Here is an 18,235-nt window from a genome sequence, read left to right on the forward strand (position 1 = left end):
TAATTGGGTAATACAAAGTTCTCGGTTTTTGCACATGCTTTAACCAGTTATCATCAAACAGGTATAATGTACCTGGTAATGGCACAGCCCGAAGAGGCAACGTGGGTCCCCCTTCCCATGGGCTCACCACCCATGAGAGGGGCCAAAGGGGTCGGGTGCCATGTGAGCTGGGCGGCAGCCAAAGGCGGGGACCCTGGCGGTCCGATCCTCGGCTGCAGAAGCTAGCTCTTGGGACATGGAATGTCACCTCTCTGGCAGGGAAGGAGCCCGAGCTGGTGTGCGAGGCAGAGAATTTCCGACTGGATATAGTCGGACTTGCCTCCACACACAGCTTGGGTTCTGGTACCAGTTCTCTCGAGAGGGGTTGGACTCTCTTCCACTCTGGAGTTGCTCACGGTGAGAGGCGCAGAGCAGGTGTGGGCATACTCATTGCCCCCCGGCTCAGTGCCTGTACATTGGGGTTCACACCGGTAGACGAGAGGGTTGCCTCCCTCCGCCTTCGGGTGGGTGGACGGGTCCTGACTGTTGTTTGTGCATATGCACCAAACAGCAGCTCAGCATACCTACCCACCCTTTTTGGAGTCCTTGGAGGGTGTGCTGGAGAGTACTCCTGCTGGGGACTCCCTTGTTCTGCTGGGGGACTTCAATGCTCACGTGGGCAATGACAGTGAGACTTGGAGGGGCGTGATTGGGAGGAACGGCCCCCCCGATCAGAACTCGAGTGGTGTTTTGTTATTGGACTTCTGTGCTCGCCACGGATTGTCAATAACGAACACCTTGTTCAAACATAAGGGTGTCCATATGTGCACTTGGCACCAGGATACCCTAGGCCGCAGTTCGATGATCGACTTTGTAGTTGTATCATCGGATTTGCGGCCGCATGTTCTGGACACTCGGGTGAAGAGAGGGGCGGAGCTGTCAACTGATCACCACCTGGTGGTGAGTAGGCTCCGATGGTGGGGGAAGATGCCAGTCCATCCTGGCAGACCCAAACGTATCGTGAGGGTTTGTTGGGAGCGGCTGGCGGAATCCCCTGTCAGAAGGAGTTTCAACTCCCACCTTCGACAGAGCTTTTCCCATGTTCCGGGGGAGGCGGGGAACATTGAGCCCGAGTGGACCATGTTCCGTGCCTCTATTGTTGAGGCGGCCAATCTGAGTTGTGGCCGTAAGGTGGTTGGTGCCTGTCGTGGCGGCAACCCCCGTACTCGCTGGTGGACACCAGCAGTAAGGGATGCCGTCAAGCTGAAGAAGGAGTCCTATCGAGCCTTTATGGCCTGTGGGACCCCAGAGGCAGCTGACGGGTATCGACTGGCCAAGCGGACCGCGGCTTCGGTGGTCGCCGAGGCAAAACCCGAGCGTGGGAAGAGTTCGGTGAGGCCATGTAAGCCGACTTCCGGACGGCTTCGAGGAAATTCTGGTCCTCCATCCGACGTCTCAGGAGGGGGAAGCAGTGCACCACTAACACTGTGTACAGTGGGGATGGGGCGCTGCTGACTTCGACTCGGGACGTTGTGAACCGGTGGGCAGAGTACTTCGAAGACCTCCTCAACTCCACCAACACGCCTTCCTTGGAGGAAGCAGAGCCCGGGGACTCTGAGGTGGGCTCTCCTATCTCTGTGGTTGAAGTCACCGATGTGGTTAAAAAGCTCCTCGGTGGCAAGGCCCCAGGGGTGGATGAGATCCGCCCGGAGTTCCTCAAGGCTCTGGATGTTGTGGGGCTGTCCTGGTTGACACGCCTCTGCAACATCGCGTGGTCAACAGGGAGAGTGCCTCTGGATTGGCAGACCGGGGTGGTAGTCCCTCTTTTTAAAAAGGGGGACCGGAGGGTGTGTTCCAACTACAGAGGGATCACACTCCTCAGCCTCCCTAGTAAGGTCTATTCAGGAGTGCTGGAGAGGAGGGTCCGTCAGGAAGTCGAGCCTCAGATTGAGGAGGAGCAGTGTGGTTTCCGTCCCGGCCGTGGAACAGTGGACCTGCTCTACACCCTTAGCAGGGTCCTTGAGGGTATGTGGGAATTCGCCCAACCAGTCTACATGTGTTTTGTGGACTTGGAGAAGGCGTTTGACCGTGTCCCTCGGGGAGTTCTGTGGGGGGTGCTTCGTGGGTATGGGGTACCGAACCCCCTGATACGGGCTGTTCGGTCACTATACCACCGATGTCAGAGTTTGGTTCGCATTGCCGGCAGTAAGTCGGAATCGTTTCCAGTGGGGGTAGGACTCCGCCAAGGCTGCCCTTTGTCGCCGATTCTGTTCATAACTTTTATGGACAGAATTTCTAGGCGCAGCCGAAGCGTTGAAGGGGTCCGTTTTGGGGGCCTCAGTATTGCATCCCTGCTTTTTGCAGATGATGTGGTGCTGTTGGCTCCTTCAAACGGGGCTCTCCAACTCTCACTGGAGCGTTTTGCAGCCGAGTGTGAAGCGGTTGGGATGAAAATCAGCACCTCCAAATCTGAAACCATGGTGCTCAGTCGGAAAAGGGTGGAGTGCCCCCTCCGGGTCGGGGAGGAGATCTTGCCCCAAGTGGAGGAGTTCAAGTATCTTGTGGTCTTGTTCACGAGTGGGGGCAGGAGGGAGCGGGAGATCGACAGGCGGATCGGTGCAGCGTCTGCTGTGATGCGGACGTTGTATCGGTCTGTCGTGGTGAAGAAGGAGCTGAGCCAAAGGGCGAAGCTCTCAATTTACCGGTCGATCTACGTCCCAACCCTCATCTATGGTCACGAGCTATGGGTCGTGACCGAAAGAACGAGATCCCGGATACAAGCGGCCGAAATGAGTTTTCTCCGCAGGGTGTCCGGGCTCTCCCTTAGAGATAAGGTGAGGAGCTCGGTCATCCGGGAGGGGCTCAGAGTCGAGCCGCTTCTCCTCCACATCGAGAGGAGCCAGATGAGGTGGCTTGGGCATCTGATTCGGATGCCTCCTGAGCGCCTCCCTGGTGAGGTGTTCCGGGCATGTCCCACCGGGAGGAGACCCCGAGGAAGACCCAGGACACGCTGGAGAGACTACGTCACCCAGCTGGCCTGGGAACGCCTCGGGATCCCCCGGGGAGAGCTGGAAGAAGTAGCTAGGGAGAGGGAAGTCTGGGCTTCCCTGCTAAAGCTGTTGCCCCCGCGACCCGGCCCCGGATAAGCGGTAGAAGATGGATGGATGGATGGTATAATGTATTTTGAAATAAATGTCTGAATTCAATTTACTTGGTCTTTAATTCAAGAAGGAGAGCAGAGAGTAAAACAATGGTTGAACCAGATAAAGTTTGACAGAGAAAACGGAATAAGAAGGAGACCAAAAAGCAGACAGATGGGACCATTTAACTTAGGTAGGAGATGGAATATCTCAAACTAAATTTCATTTGAAATATGTGCTAATTTAAGATGCTATTCTCCAGAATGCATTTTTATTTCCACTGATTGTAGAAAAAAAAGAAAAAGGTTTCAAACATTACCTCTCTTTACGGTGCCCAATTCCATGTTTGCCAAGTAGGTGGGTGCTGAGGTGTTTCTTCATTACAAAGGCCCATCTGTGTAAACAAAGAAGGCAAGAGTCAATCACATAGTAAACTCAATGCACTGTTTCACCTATGAGAGCATAGGTGAATTTGTCATGTTTGGTCTTTCTCATATTTACCACATCATGTGCAATAATATTTTAAAGAGTTGCGCACAAATGCAAATGCTCGTGTGTCTGGAGTACATTCAATAAGCAAGTACACAAAATAAAATGAGAAAAAAAAATTGAGTACTGAACAACCAAAACATGTTCAAACTCTCCTGGACTGATTGCGTCTCCTAAGCGACACATGAAAATATAATGAATGGAGTTCTGGACTAAATACTCAGACATCCAAGATGCTTCCACAATGTTTTCATCCTCTGGCCTTTTCATTTAACTCCCATCATTTCCAATCATTGTGGAACAGATAGACAATGACCACATCTCCAACTGAGGATGGAGCTACATAAAAGAGACCAAAGGACACTCATGCGGTTGGAACTGTCACTGCGAAAACTCAGGTCTCCTTCTTCACAATGCCCCATTCAATTGTTTACACTTTCCCCTATTCTGACTTTTTCCCCCTAGCAAACTAGTGTATTTTGCAATTAGGAATGAGTCTAAAACATACTGTAATTCACAATCTTATGTCCCCATGTCAGAATGAACAGACTAACCTACATTGCACGCATGCACACACGCACACGCACACGCACACGCACTCGCACGCGCACACACACACACACACACACACACACACACACACGCACGCACACACACGCGCGCGCGCGCACACACACACACACACAAACACACGCAAGCACACGACTGTGTCCCCCAACGTGCACCATCGTCAATGCCCTTGAGGGGAAATGCTAACTAATGCCACTGTATAAATATTCAAACACGTTCCACTGTATTGCCTAATTACAATCACTTTCCTCAATCCTTTTCTTACTCAATCATCAAGAATGCTGCCTCTAAGTCAATCTGGGAGAGTGACTCTGACAAGTCTTCCATACTCCCTAGAGGCAAACTGAAAAATACTGAGGGTCCTACTTTCATGCCCAGTGTAAGTCTACTGCAAAGAGCGAGCTAACCATGCACAAGGGTGGATTTTTCTTTCTTTTGTCATTTTCGCAGACGGGCGCAGTCCAAAACGGGCTTTTGTGGGTTTCAAGTATTGAAAGGGATTTTTTTCATTTACTTTAAATTCAGAGCAGGAGAGACTGGAGTCAATGCAGGAGATTAATGCATACAAAGTACTATGTTTATAAGGAACTGCAAGAATTTCTCTACCTGTGGACAGTGTAAAAGCTGGCCCTGATTCTCACAGGTCACTGCTGTGAAGCACTTGGAGAGAGCCTTTGACACTGATCGTTCCTGTCCTTCAATTCAGGTCAGGCAACAATACTTATAATGTGTTGGACACATGATCAACACCGATGGAAAAAAAAAAACGGCATTCTGTCTGCTGCAGGCAGAGGCAACTGTACAGTATGCCATTATATTTGTGCCAAAACTACCAGCATGTAAGAGGAAATTTTGAGTATGACCACATGTGCTGAGCACAGCTGAGTTGCTGACTGCCCACCCAAAGAAGAAGCCCTTTGAACCAACAAAGAAGTGCATCCACGTACACACTCGTGGTAAAAGGTAGGTTTGCAGAACTTCACTTCCAGAACAATTTGTCTAAATTTCCATTTCCATGTTTAAAATGATATCAAGAATATTTCCGCGGCAGGTTTAACTACACATTAAATGTTGATAAATGTTTTTTATCAATGACACTAAAATTGTTAAGCTAACCTTTTTTTTTTTGGTAAAATAATATTCAAGAAGTATCCTTAAGTCCTTAAGACTTCATCCAGCACAGAGAATTGTCTCAACTTCACACTTTTTAGTTGATCATAAAAATTAATATTTAAAATCTTTGTTGGCAACCATTAGTGGGCGAACAGAGCTAAGAGATCATTGTAAAGAGATATAAAAGCAGGAGAACGTGGTTTAAATGACACCACTCACCTTTTGTCAAAATGGAACTCAATTACGTAATTCAATTACGATGCAAGAACTACTGTCATGTGAACCGCACAACACAATGACCATTAACAATTTAGATGTACGTGGCAACAATATGCTTCAATTCAGCACCAGGCAGCCATTTCCGAGTTAGGCACCCACAGAGTCAGAAGTTTATCTTTACATCCCCTCTCAATTTTTTTTCCAGTTGAGTTCTATAGAATATAATTCATTCGACAAGGGAAACAGTTGTTTTCGTTCACAATCACCTGGTATTTGAAAAGGGATCCATATACATTTTGTAGCCACTTCATATCATCAAACAAACAGCATCATTAATATATTTGGGAGCAGGTGTTGTTGATATATCAAGAACATTGTGAGAAAAGCAAGGCCTTGAGAATACACCAAATGTTTGTGTTTGTGTTTGTGTGTAACGTGCTTGTTTAAGTCATCATGTTCCGAAGTGGAGAGAGAAAAAGAGTGTTGCAAACATCTCTGTTAATTATGTATTACAGCTGTCCTTCATAAAGCTAATTACAGAGCGCTGAAAGGCAACGGGGGCAATTTACATATGGCATGAAAGACCAGGGATATGCAAAATATGATTTTAATTAGCAGTCCTTGATAGCAAAGGGTACAAATCAAACTGGCATGATGTGGGATTCTCATCTTTGCCATTTATCTCGACGAGATTCATCTTAGAATACTGTCGGTGTGATGGCTAATGCCCTGAGGATGCCTCCTCGCATAAACTACACACAGGCGCATGCTGTTTTGTACATGAATATATGAACCACACAGAAAAGCAACAATTTAATTATCTGCAAAGGGTGAAATAAATCAATATGAAGAAATAGTCACAATTGATACAAAATTACTTTCATTCCCAAGTAAATCAGGACAACGGACTATAGTAGACTGACTGAACTGCTGATGGCTTGGAGGGGGGCCCAACACCATGTAAGCACCCGTGGCATGGCCACACCCATGTTAACGAAGCCGGCCGGGGCTGTTACACGAGCTAAAAACTGCAAGAAAAATCTGAGCTCTGCTCTCTCTGCACATCCACTGTACTTTAATTGAGCCGAATTCCGGATGAAGTTTTTCTCCCTCACATTTTTTCTTTCTGTTGGACAATGGAGAAAGTATGGTATCACAAACAGTAACAAAATTGTCATGAATCAACAGCGGCACAGAGCAAACACTTGTTGCTGCCTTATTCATTCAAAAACTCAATCATAAATGTCCTCATGCTCAAAGAATTACTTATTACTGCAGAGCACGCAGAGAAGTGTCTTGCCGCCAGACCATGGACACCGCTGATATTTTTGAAACAGAATATGCAAGCCTTTGGCAAAATTGTTTACTGTTACATACAGTTAGTTGTTCTTTAAATAGATTAATCACAGCAGTAGGTTAGTTTAATGTGGAAAATATAAAATATAAACTTTAATTAATGGCTGTGGATATTTGTTTTTGATCCAGAAGACAATGTTGAATATTGTTCAAATATATGACGTACTTTATCAAAAGAGTTTGTTTACATTGCTATTGTAATGCAGAAAAAGAACCAGTGTATTCTGATAAAAAGAGAACTCGCTTGTTTTGTTTCACTTTGTTTAAACTAGAATATCAAGAGAGCTTTATCCAATATCAATGTTTTTGTTTTTACATTTTGCATTCAGTAAAGCAAAGTGGGTTTTAAAATAAAATCCAATGAATCAGCATTGTATTGTGTTTATTTGCAGTTTTATTTGGAGTAATGGGCATAGGTTTATTTGCAGAAAAGGCCTGTGTATCAAAATAGCCTTTATCGTATTGAATTGTATCGCTAAAAAAAAGCAATATTTTGCTTTGCCTCGAATTACCTTTGATTGATACATACCATAACGGTCAAAGAAATATAGCATTACACACCTAATATATGTGCCAAAAAGATCCCATGTCCAGATGTTGAAAAGGAAACACCTATTATCTGTCAATCAGTTTCCTGCTTTATGTGGGTGGGGTTTCTCTGCCGTTCCAGGTCAAGGCCTCGACTTGTTTTCCCGATGCCTTGGGCTGCATCATCAACCCGAACCATCAGCCTTGATGGTTATTGTAACAAAGGGAAACTTTAGCATGCCATTCATTCATATCAATTCTCTTTCCCCGTGAAATGAGCTAATAAGACTGTGCTTATGCCCTCCAGGGAGGCTCATAATATCCATAGCAGATATGAAAAAAAAAGAGGAGAAAAAGGAAGACAGAGGCCATGGCGTTTCACGTTCGCCTTTCCCTTCAGACTAATCGCCGCGCCACAGCTCGTTAGGTCCGTGACGTGCCGGAGCTTTACCGATAAGCATGGGAGACACGGCTCAATTACCCACACTTACAATATTTCTCTCTCTTTTCCCTCCCGTCAGCTGACGATGAAGAGATAACGTGTCAATATTTGATACAAACAACTTCATTTGACTAATGGTGTTCCTCGATAGGCCCATCTACAGGTCTGGAAGCAATGTAAGATCTAAGAAAAGGCCCCAAGGAGCACAACAATATGTCTAAGCCCCAATCTGCACAAACTCATTCTTGAGTGCACGACAAAAGGCGTGCCTCGCGCTCGGTCACAAATAAGATAAGAAGATAAGAAAACCTTTATTAGTCTCACAATGGAGAAATTCCCAATTCACAGCAGCAAAGTTATGAAAGTAAGAAGTAGAACAACAAAATATAGGAGCTGCTGGAAAGGCAGCCACTCTCGCGGCGCCAAATGCAGTATAATAATACACCAACATTTGGTGGCTTGATGCATGATTTCAGAATTCTGACAGATATCAGTAACTTCCTTTCAATGATGGACATATGGCTAGAAGAGCAGGAAGTTCTAAAACTCTTTCTTCTACATTATAAACTAACTCAGAGCATTTCAAATTGTTGCAATGGCTGTGCGAGTCTATGCTAGATTTCTGCTCTGACCTTTACAATTGCTTTTCAAACCCACAGGCAGCTCTCTAGTTTTGTGCTGGTTACACCTCTAACAATTAACTACCGTATTTTCATGACTATAAGGCGCCATTAAAAGTCTAAAATGTTCTCCAAAATGGACAGGACGCCTTATAAAGCAGAGCGTCTTTTGTATGAGCTGAGTTCCAAAACCTGGCTGAGACCCGACATGCTGTTTATATAGAGAAAAGGCGGAAGTGAGGTCGACCAATCAGTGAAGGGCGTCAGTGTATATATATGAAAATATATGGAGAGAGAGAGAGAGAGAGAGAGAAAAGGCGTACGTGAGTGACGACAAGCATGCGGAGAAGAGGTCGGCCAATCAGTGAAGGGCGTCCGTGTGTATATATGTAAATATATGGAGAGAGGTGGACGTGAGTGAGGACAGGCATGCGGGGGGGGGGGGGGGGGGGGGTCCGCCAATGAGTGAAGGGTGGGCGTGTAAGTGGACGCTAAAGGCACGCCTCTAGCAGGTACCAGCACCTGTATAAAGTGTGAGTATGTGCATTATTGCAAAACAACTTCGGTTTTGGTTTCCAAGAACCCCCGAAAATGAATTCCAGGGGACCAGCACGGTTGCGATACGCACAACGGGGCACGAGAAGTCTGCTTTTACTGTCGTTCTTGGTTGTCATGCCAACGGACAGAAACTGCCACCTATGGTGATTTTTGAGCGAAAGACGCTGCCGAAAGAAAAGTTACCAGCCGGCGTCATCGTGAAAGCAAACCAAAAGGGCTGGATGCACGAGGAGAAGATGAGAGCGTGGCTAAGTGAGGTGTATGTTCAGAGACCGGATGGCTTTTTCCATGCCTCGATGTCACTCGTGATTTAAGACTCCATGCGTGCCCATCTCACAACAGCGGTGAAAAACAAAGTCAAGCAAATGACTCCGAGCTTGCCGTCATTCCCGGAGGCTTGACTAAAGAACTCCAACCGCTGGACATCGGCATCAACCGGGCGTTCAAAGTGAAGTTGCGAGCGGCATGGGGAAAATGGATGATCGATGGCAAACAGCTTTACGAAGAGTGGGAGGCAGCGCCGGGCTAGTTACGCCACAATCTGTGAATGGATTGTGGCTGATTGGACGAACGTGTCTGCTAGTACAGTTGTTCAAGCTTTTGGCAAAGCTGGCATCATTTCTGTGGAGCCACATGACAATGAGAGTGACTCTGACAACGAGAGGGAACCGTTGAACCTCGTTCTGTATTCGGATACAGAAGATGAGGAATTTGATGGCTTTCTGAGTGATGATTGAGCAAAAAAACGTGAGTACCTTGTAAATAAAATACACCCGAACTCAGTTCTGCTTTCGTTGTCTTTTTAAAAACGTGTTTTTAGCTTCTATCTGTGTGTCTTGGCATGCTACCGTATGCTTCAAGCTAACGTGTTAGCATGCGCGCATGCATGCCGTATGTTTAAGCTGGCATATGGTTTACCACTGTAAAACTGCGCCCAATAATACAGTTTGGTTTGTCTATGTGTAAAATACAGAAATGGCACCCATTAATGAGACTGCGCCCAACCATACGGTGCGTCGATTGGTCGTGAAAATACGGTATGTAGCTTTCACAGGCAAAACGGAAGCTCATAGTAGACTGTCACCGCAATTTATTGATTGAATAATCAGTGTAAAATAGATCTGGGTAGCAAACCACATGAAAACCAGATGGATTAAAACATTTGGGGCTTCTTCTTCAGTTCTGAGTCAGATGTAAACATGTGGAAAGAAAGGCTGGCAATGTTGATCAGTTGTCTCAATGTATCCCAATGTTTTCCATGTACAGCAAAAGTATAACATAGTACGTTGGTAATTCCTAAGCCACTATGTCTATATGAAGTCCACTTCAAATTGAAATACTCGTGTTCCGTAGGTCCATGACTTTTGTTTTTGGTATGCTAAACTAATTCTATGAAATCATTCAGTTTAAAGACATTGGAAGGTGAGTGTGAGAGCTGCCTCTCTCAGTGAAGATGCCAAAGCTTGGCTGGAAACTACAGACTTGTCACAATGGGGGAATGAAATAGGAGAAAGGCCGAGCACGGGGCTGCTGTGTTTTTTGAAGAGAGGCACCAAACCGACAGACAAATTGCGAAATGGTCTACTAACGCCACAGCCTTCTGTGCCCGTCCTAATGACGGCCTCCACCTGCTGCTTTAATGTCACAGCTGGATCGCCCTCCATCCCTCACTGACTCACACTGCCATCAGCAGTGGGTAGCTCCCCTCAGTACACCCAGCCACACTCTGAAATACCTTCATGTTCATCTTTTTCTGACACGACAAAAAAAAAAAAAAACACCACTCGAATCCATCTGTCACGTGAAGATTGTCCTTACTTTCTCATATAGGTAGATGTTTTTAAATTCAACCTAAATCGCCAGCTCTCGGTTGAAAATACTTCATGCACAGAACCATCTGACCTACCCTCCCGTGAAAACTGAGTGTGTCTTTAAGTGAAATGACGTAATTCATGCCACCACAATGTTGAATGTTAAAACACTGTCAGAAAGCCCATTAGATGAAACCGATTGCAGAGTAGATGAGAGAGTCTGGGCACATTAGAATGGCATGATAATACTTTTCATTGTCATGTAAACGCGTTTTTGTTAAAAAAAAGAAAAGAAAAAAAAAGCACTTCTTCACCGCGTTTATTTTTTTAGCATCATTTTCTATTTTGTGTAAACCTCGCCATGTCAAAACACAGTTAATTTCCTGAGTAAATGGAATCAAATGACTTCTTCCTTTCTTTTTCGTTCCACTCTGTCAAAGTGGAAACATCGGAGGTACAGTACGTAGACATGTCTCATCTGAGCAGCTTTGACAGGCAAGTGAATAGATGGAAGAACAGAAACTGACACTTGGCTGACAGCAAGCCTGCAGCGCTGAGATGTCAGACAAACATATAAACAGACAGGAACAAGAAGACAGAAGATAAGACATTTGTTGATTGACAGTCACTGCCTCATGACAGTGGAACTTGGGAATAAAGACTGACAAAGTATGCATTCGAACAAGTTTACAGTCTTAAAGTGTTAAACACTTTACAGCAGGTTTGTAGTACAGCATGAGGAACAAGTGGAGTATCAACTGCAGATGTAGTGGTCGTGATGAAAATGTTATTGAATAAATAATCAAGAAAAAGTCACACAAGAAAAGCAAAAAATAATGGAATACTGCGATGGCACCTTCTCCAGTACAAGACAATGCCCCCCGCCTAAAAAAAAGACAAACATCATCCCGGTAGAATACACGGAAATGAAAAATGCTTTCCTGACTGAAATTTTATTTATACTTTATTCTATGGATGCCATTTGACCGTGCATCCCAAATCCTCCCGCAATTGATATATAATATCCAATAAGAATACAGTAATCCCTCGTTTATCGTGGTTAATGGGGACCAAAACCACCCGCGATAAACGAAAATCAGCGAAGTGGCGACCCCCCCCCTCCATACAGATACATGTACATTATATTTATAAGGCCAAATTTAATGGTATGCATGCATGTAGAAGTAAATTTTGAAGTAATTAACATGACTTAATGCTATATACTCATAGATTTAAACATGTATTAGTTTATGAATAACAAAATACAGTAAACATCCAGTACATGCAGTGTATGTTGCTCTATGTGACTCGCTGTTGTTTTGCTGACTTTCGCTGCTTCTCGCGGATCTTTTGCGGACTTTAAAAAATAAAGATGAATATGTTTGAAAAAATCCACGATGCACTGAAGCCGCTATAAACGAACTGCAAAATAGCGAGGGATCACTGTAAAGGTTGTCCCAACATATATGAACCTTATTTTTTTAATTAATCAAAATCTGCACCAAAATGTCACACAACACCTCCAGCAGCTCTGTGGAACTTGTTTAAGAAGGTTTCGAATAATCCTATAAAAATTTGCAGATAAGACATGTCAAATGTACACTGTCAAGAAGAGCAAAGGCAAAACCAGTTTACAGTGCTGTCGCTTTGCTTGACAGCAAGCTGTGACTTTGCAATCAATATCACTCGGATCCGCTAATAGAGAAATCCCGAACATGTTGGTAACAGATATAGGGGAGGAAATAAATAAATAAAACATCCACATCGATTTTGTTTCCCTTCCTGCTCTGGTGGAAGGCAAGCAGTTGATCTACTCTCACGTGTTTGACGGATCAATGTCAAACATGTGAATGAAACAAACACCATTTCACATGCTGCATTTTTGAGCATGTACTGATGTGCATGCCCAAATGGGCGTGTGGTAGGTTGTGTTTGTGTGGGTTTGGGTGTGTGTGTGTCCTCTAGTCTAAGAGGAGGTACATTAAAAGCTCACTTTGCTGCACCAAAGGGGTGTTTGGATCATCTGCTGTGGCAGGTGATGGGCCTTGACAGATTGATTGAGGCAAAGTTCTCATTGGCAGTCGAGCGCCCCATCGAGTTGCCAGCTCCAGTGCACACTGTTCCATTAAGGGATCATTTAGAGGCAGAGCAAGTCCCACCTGTATGTGTGCAGTACAAACCCTAATGTGAGATGAAACGAAACATTTCCAAGCTATGGAAGGGGTGTGTGTGTGGTTGTGTTTGTGTTTATGCATGATAGATAGATAGATAGATAGATAGATAGATAGATAGATAGATAGATAGATAGATAGATAGATAGATAGATAGATAGATAGATAGATAGATAGATAGATAGATAGATAGATAGATAGATAGATAGATAGATAGATAGATAGATAGATAGATAGATAGATAGATAGATAGATAGATAGATAGATAGATAGATAGATACAGTAGATAGATAGATAGATAGATAGATAGATAGATAGATAGATAGATAGATAGATAGATAGATAGATAGATAGATAGATAGATAGATAGATAGATAGATAGATAGATAGATAGATAGATAGATAGATAGATAGATAGATAGATCGATCTATACACCCACACCCACACCCACACACACACACTAAATAGCAAAACACTGTTCTTTCCAACATCACATTCTCATTTTCTAGAGCATAGCGATTACGTTATTTATCAATCATTAAATTAGTTCTCTTTTGGAAGAAGGCATCATTGTGATGTGCCGATGGCAGTTTCGGTGTTTGGAAGCCTAAAGCTCAAAGAGTCAGAGTAATGTTGAATATTAGGCCACTCAGCTTCATTATATTTTCTAATTAACTGCTTTGATTTGGTATTCAAATCTTAAATGGAAAAATGCTGAAGAGAGAATAATGCTGTCCTTTGTTTGAGATGAAAGGAAAGGGGTATAATGAACAAGGTATGGACGAGGATCCGACGATGTGGTTTTTTTTTAAATGATGATTTTTGGCAGGGAAAAAAATGAAAATACTTTATTTCATAATGGATTAAAAACCCCATTCACATTTTAAGGATACATTGCTTTGGTACAGATCCCTGTGTAAAAAATAATGAGTACAGAGTACAACTGCTGTAAATGATTCGAGTATATGAAGGTAAAAACAACTGGTCATTTGGCTGATGATTTTGGCCCAGCTTTGAAGAATTGGATGGCGGATCAATTTGTCGGGCCCTAGTAGAGACGTATTTTATTGTTAATTTATTGCGACTATCCTTAAGGCAGCGTTGAGGTTTGTATGTCTGACTCACTACTTGATTTTCATTTTGATTTTGCTGCAGCAGGACTCCAAACCTAACCTTACAGTTCCCTGAGCTACTCCAAAGCAAAAATCTTTTTTTTTTTAATCGTTTCGAAATGCTGGTTGGTAATGGTGGTTAGCTGCCCTTGCTAATGCACCTCCAGTTTTCCTTCCTTTAAAAACTCTCTGCAGAGCAGTTAAAGGTATGAAAAATATATGTGCTTTTCTCCCTCTCCTCTCCACTGTGCCGTGTTAAATCATTAAAAGAGAAAGCCTGCTCATTATCTCTCTAAACAAAACTTCTCTTATACCAAATAAATCACAGTTGTGCAGCGCAGCTAACAGCCGTGAAGGGATGAATTGCAAAGCGCCGCTCTGGCAGCATTGGTATTTTAAAAAGCTTGCTAAACAATTTCTATGATGTGCATTAATTTGTAATTCAGGTTTCCTTGTGTTTATAGTGGCTCTCTCCAGGTGCGTATATCCTGGAATAGCACATTGTGTCCAGTCAATGCTTACCGATGAGAGAGCAGCATTAGATCAATTGCAAAATAAAAACATTTAAAAATGCAATCCTTTTCAGTCTCAAAACAAATGTAACATTTGAAGATAAAGTGAGATCATTATTTAATTGATAAAACCACTTAAAGAAGAATTTTTCTGAGCAGATATTGTATGCTGAAGCTGTGTGGCAAGCTTTTTCACCCTTTTATTCAAACATCATTACTTTTCGATCGGTGTTTGTGTGTGGGGCCGGGGGGTCCTCCACAAAGAGGAGTTACAATATCTTAAACACAGATGATTATCAGGAAAAAAAATGTTAGCGAGTGGCTGGCAGAAATGTTTAACTAATATTAAATAATCGAACACAAGGTAACAGGGTTCTACTTAATGCAATTATCTAACACAAAAAAGCTGGGTGCTTGGTGAGGATACTATCACCCCAAAGACCATCCACAACCTCTCATTGGCCCCCATTGGGCAGGTTAAACTACACTTGTGTCTTTTTACAACAGTGAGCCTCCCCTTGTTATTCCTCCTGGGGATAAAAACCAACACTAGCCCTAAGACACCCCCAATTAAAAAAGAGTGGGGGGGGGGGGGGTGGGAATAGACCCATAGTCTGTTTACTGTACAGTCTGCCTATCCTCTGAGATCAAATTAAATCTATGAAAAAGGGTTTGTAAAAAAGAAGGAGAAAATGATGGATGACAAAAAAATGAAAAGAAACTATACCCCAATCCAAGGCCACTGCTATTACATTGCGGTACTAATTTAAAATTCAGTGATTACCTTAAATGATGGCGGATTAGGACTCTCAGACCAATAATTTGAAGGTTAAATGTACAATGCAGACGTTTACTGAACAAATATGTGATCAGCCGTCTTCACTGGATGTTCTAACTCAAACATACTTTTTTAAATGCAGCTGCATGTTCCCTGACAGGATCGGTGAGGTGTTCAGCATTAGAAAACAATGGACTTGGGAACATTGAGCAAGCGTGCGGCCTTGGAATACACAATACAGTGTGAACGTGTTGTTGTAACTGCTGTTGCCTCCCACTCAAAATTGAACACACTTACATCTCTTTCAAAAGATATGTGCACGCTCACTCACACCCTGACAAAGGATGTCTTTGTTTAGCTATCGCTGCTGTTGTCTGGACACCCACCATCTGCCACCCCAGTAACAGAGAAGAGTGAAGAGAGCTTTTAACAGGAAACTGTCCCCTGATGCCCCCCTCCCACCACACACACACACACACACACACACACACACACACACACACACACACACACTGCAAGGTAAACAAGTGCGGGCCTCCCTCCCACTGTTGCTTGTCTCAGATGATTCTACAAGTTTCAGCACTGCTTTCTGTTTGACTAATCAATGTGAAAAGTCACATATTACACATGTGAGTACATGTGTGCCATTGCGTATACACCATGAAAAGGTTGAGATGATTTCTCCTTATCCACCATGTCCAACACACACACCACTCAAAACGACCACTCACTACTAAATAAGCAAATAAAGTATGTTATGCAAACAGGGTGAGAAAGTCTCCATCTTGGCCTGTTCTACACTGCACCCACCATTCATCACATGCACACGCAAAGCACTGTCTCCGGTCCTTAGCATATTCGCATAATATAATGAAGGCTTTCATGCAAATCAGAACGACCTTTTCCTTTTGGCTTTTCTTTTTTTCATCTCACATTTTTATAACTTTACATCAAGAGGAAGGGAGTGGATAATAGTGGCTGGAATGGCGGTTAGAGCACAGGCTGAGTATGTGACGTCGTGATCTAAACTCATGGACTGCGTAATTACGCTAATCTATTAACAGACGGTAACTGTCAGAGATCTTTATGGCCAAGGACAGACTTTCCCAGACACTTAATTTATTAAATGTCTCTGTGGTCAGGTCAATTCACAGAAGAATGTACCAACACAGACAAGGGCTCAGACATGGGCCACATCTTTGGGGTACATTAGAGACAAGTTTCACATTAAAACAGAAATGTAAACTGAACATTGAATTGATACATTTTCAGGCAGCACTACAGCTTATTTTAAAAGCTACTCATTTATACACCGGCTGGGATTGACACTGATCGAATAACAACCAAATAATGAGACATTAAATATTTCATACGAGGCTTTAAATGTGATTTTATATATATACAGTATATACACACACAAAACAATAAGCGCACTGCAGAAGTCCACGCCCATCTCTGTTTTGCCAGCCACGGCAGCACGAGACACCGAAAACGGATACTTAAAGAGTTTATGAATGGAAAATTTACTTTTAAAAAGTTGTGTGTGTGTATATATATATATATATATATATATATATATATATATATATATATATATATTTATATTAGAGCTGTCAAACGATTAAAATATTTAATCTAATTAAAAATGCAACTGTCATAATTAACTCAAGTGGACTAAAAAATGTATCGTGATTACTCACACATTTTTTATCGTTTCTGAATTACCTTTTACATTTTTTGTCCTATTTTTCCCCCATTTTAATGCTCTCATCAACATGGAATCATGAATCACTTTTCTATGTGCCAAATGCAAATATTTACTGAAATAACAATTTTGATTTTCAATTTTAAATGAACATTTTTCACTTGGAGCAGTTATTCACGCATAATCTCTCACACAATATTATTGTCCATCAACAACAGTGAAAACAATATTTTGTCACACAAAAGCTGCTTTAACAGTTTTTTTTATAAAATCAAAACAGAGCAATATAACATTATAAAGTGCACATCTAAGGTAAACTAGTACTCAGCCTATAGTAGATTTAAACCATGGTTGCATACTTCGTATTTCTCAAGTTTACTTAGAACACAGCAGTCTGTTTCTGTATGTTTGTTGAAGAATAATGAGACACCGGACACCAGGGTTCATTATGTGCCGCTGTATTCAAAACTGCCCGTCGTACAAAAAAGCGCACGCACTTCCCTGCTGCTGGGGCAAACCATTCTGAAAGTGGGGGTGGGGGGGGGGGTCACTCCCCCTAACACAGTCAGGCTATGTTGATTGTGTTGGTCCTTGTTGTGCGGAAGTCTCTACAGTTTTTGTGTAGACCTCATTTCGAATGACTACACTTGGTTCGATAACAACACTGGAGACGTTTTATTTTCGCTAAGTCGCTACCACTGTCAGACAGAGAAGCTCCACCCGCTCTATTTATATGGACGCAGAACACTGTAACCTTCCACACAAAATAGTTCCAAACAAGTAACAATCGTGTCAGTGGCATACATCGTATACCTGTATGATACAGAGAGAGAGAAGAACAGATAACTTTGGTCTTGATAGTGGAGCAATCGGGCAACTTTTTAAAAGTAAACTTTCCATTCATAAACTCTTTAAGTATCCGTTTTCGGTGTCTCGTGCTGCCGTGGCTGGCAAAACAGAGATGGGCGTGGACTTCTGCAGCGCGCTTGTTGTTTTGTTCTGGTGTATTTATAGAGCGACGTAACATCCGCTTGTGACGTGTGCCGCGTTAATCTCGCGAGAAAAAATTTAATCCAGTTAAAATTCATTTAAATTAATGTCAATAAAAAGACACTAAACTGACAGCTCTAA

At 43.0% G+C, this 18,235-nt stretch overlaps 1 protein-coding gene across 1 annotated transcript in view; it reads right to left on the reverse strand.

Moving 5' to 3' along the window:
• Positions 1-18,235, reverse strand: part of znf407 (zinc finger protein 407) — a 203,634-nt gene that overhangs the window by 115,078 nt on the left and 70,321 nt on the right. The window contains exon 5 of the mRNA XM_052064622.1: positions 3,439-3,513. Coding sequence (XP_051920582.1) covers positions 3,439-3,513 — 75 coding nt within the window. The remainder of the gene's footprint in view (positions 1-3,438; positions 3,514-18,235) is intronic.

Source organism: Hippocampus zosterae, chromosome 5, assembly GCF_025434085.1.
Source record: "Hippocampus zosterae strain Florida chromosome 5, ASM2543408v3, whole genome shotgun sequence".
In the NCBI taxonomy this organism is placed as follows: Eukaryota; Metazoa; Chordata; class Actinopteri; order Syngnathiformes; family Syngnathidae; genus Hippocampus; species Hippocampus zosterae.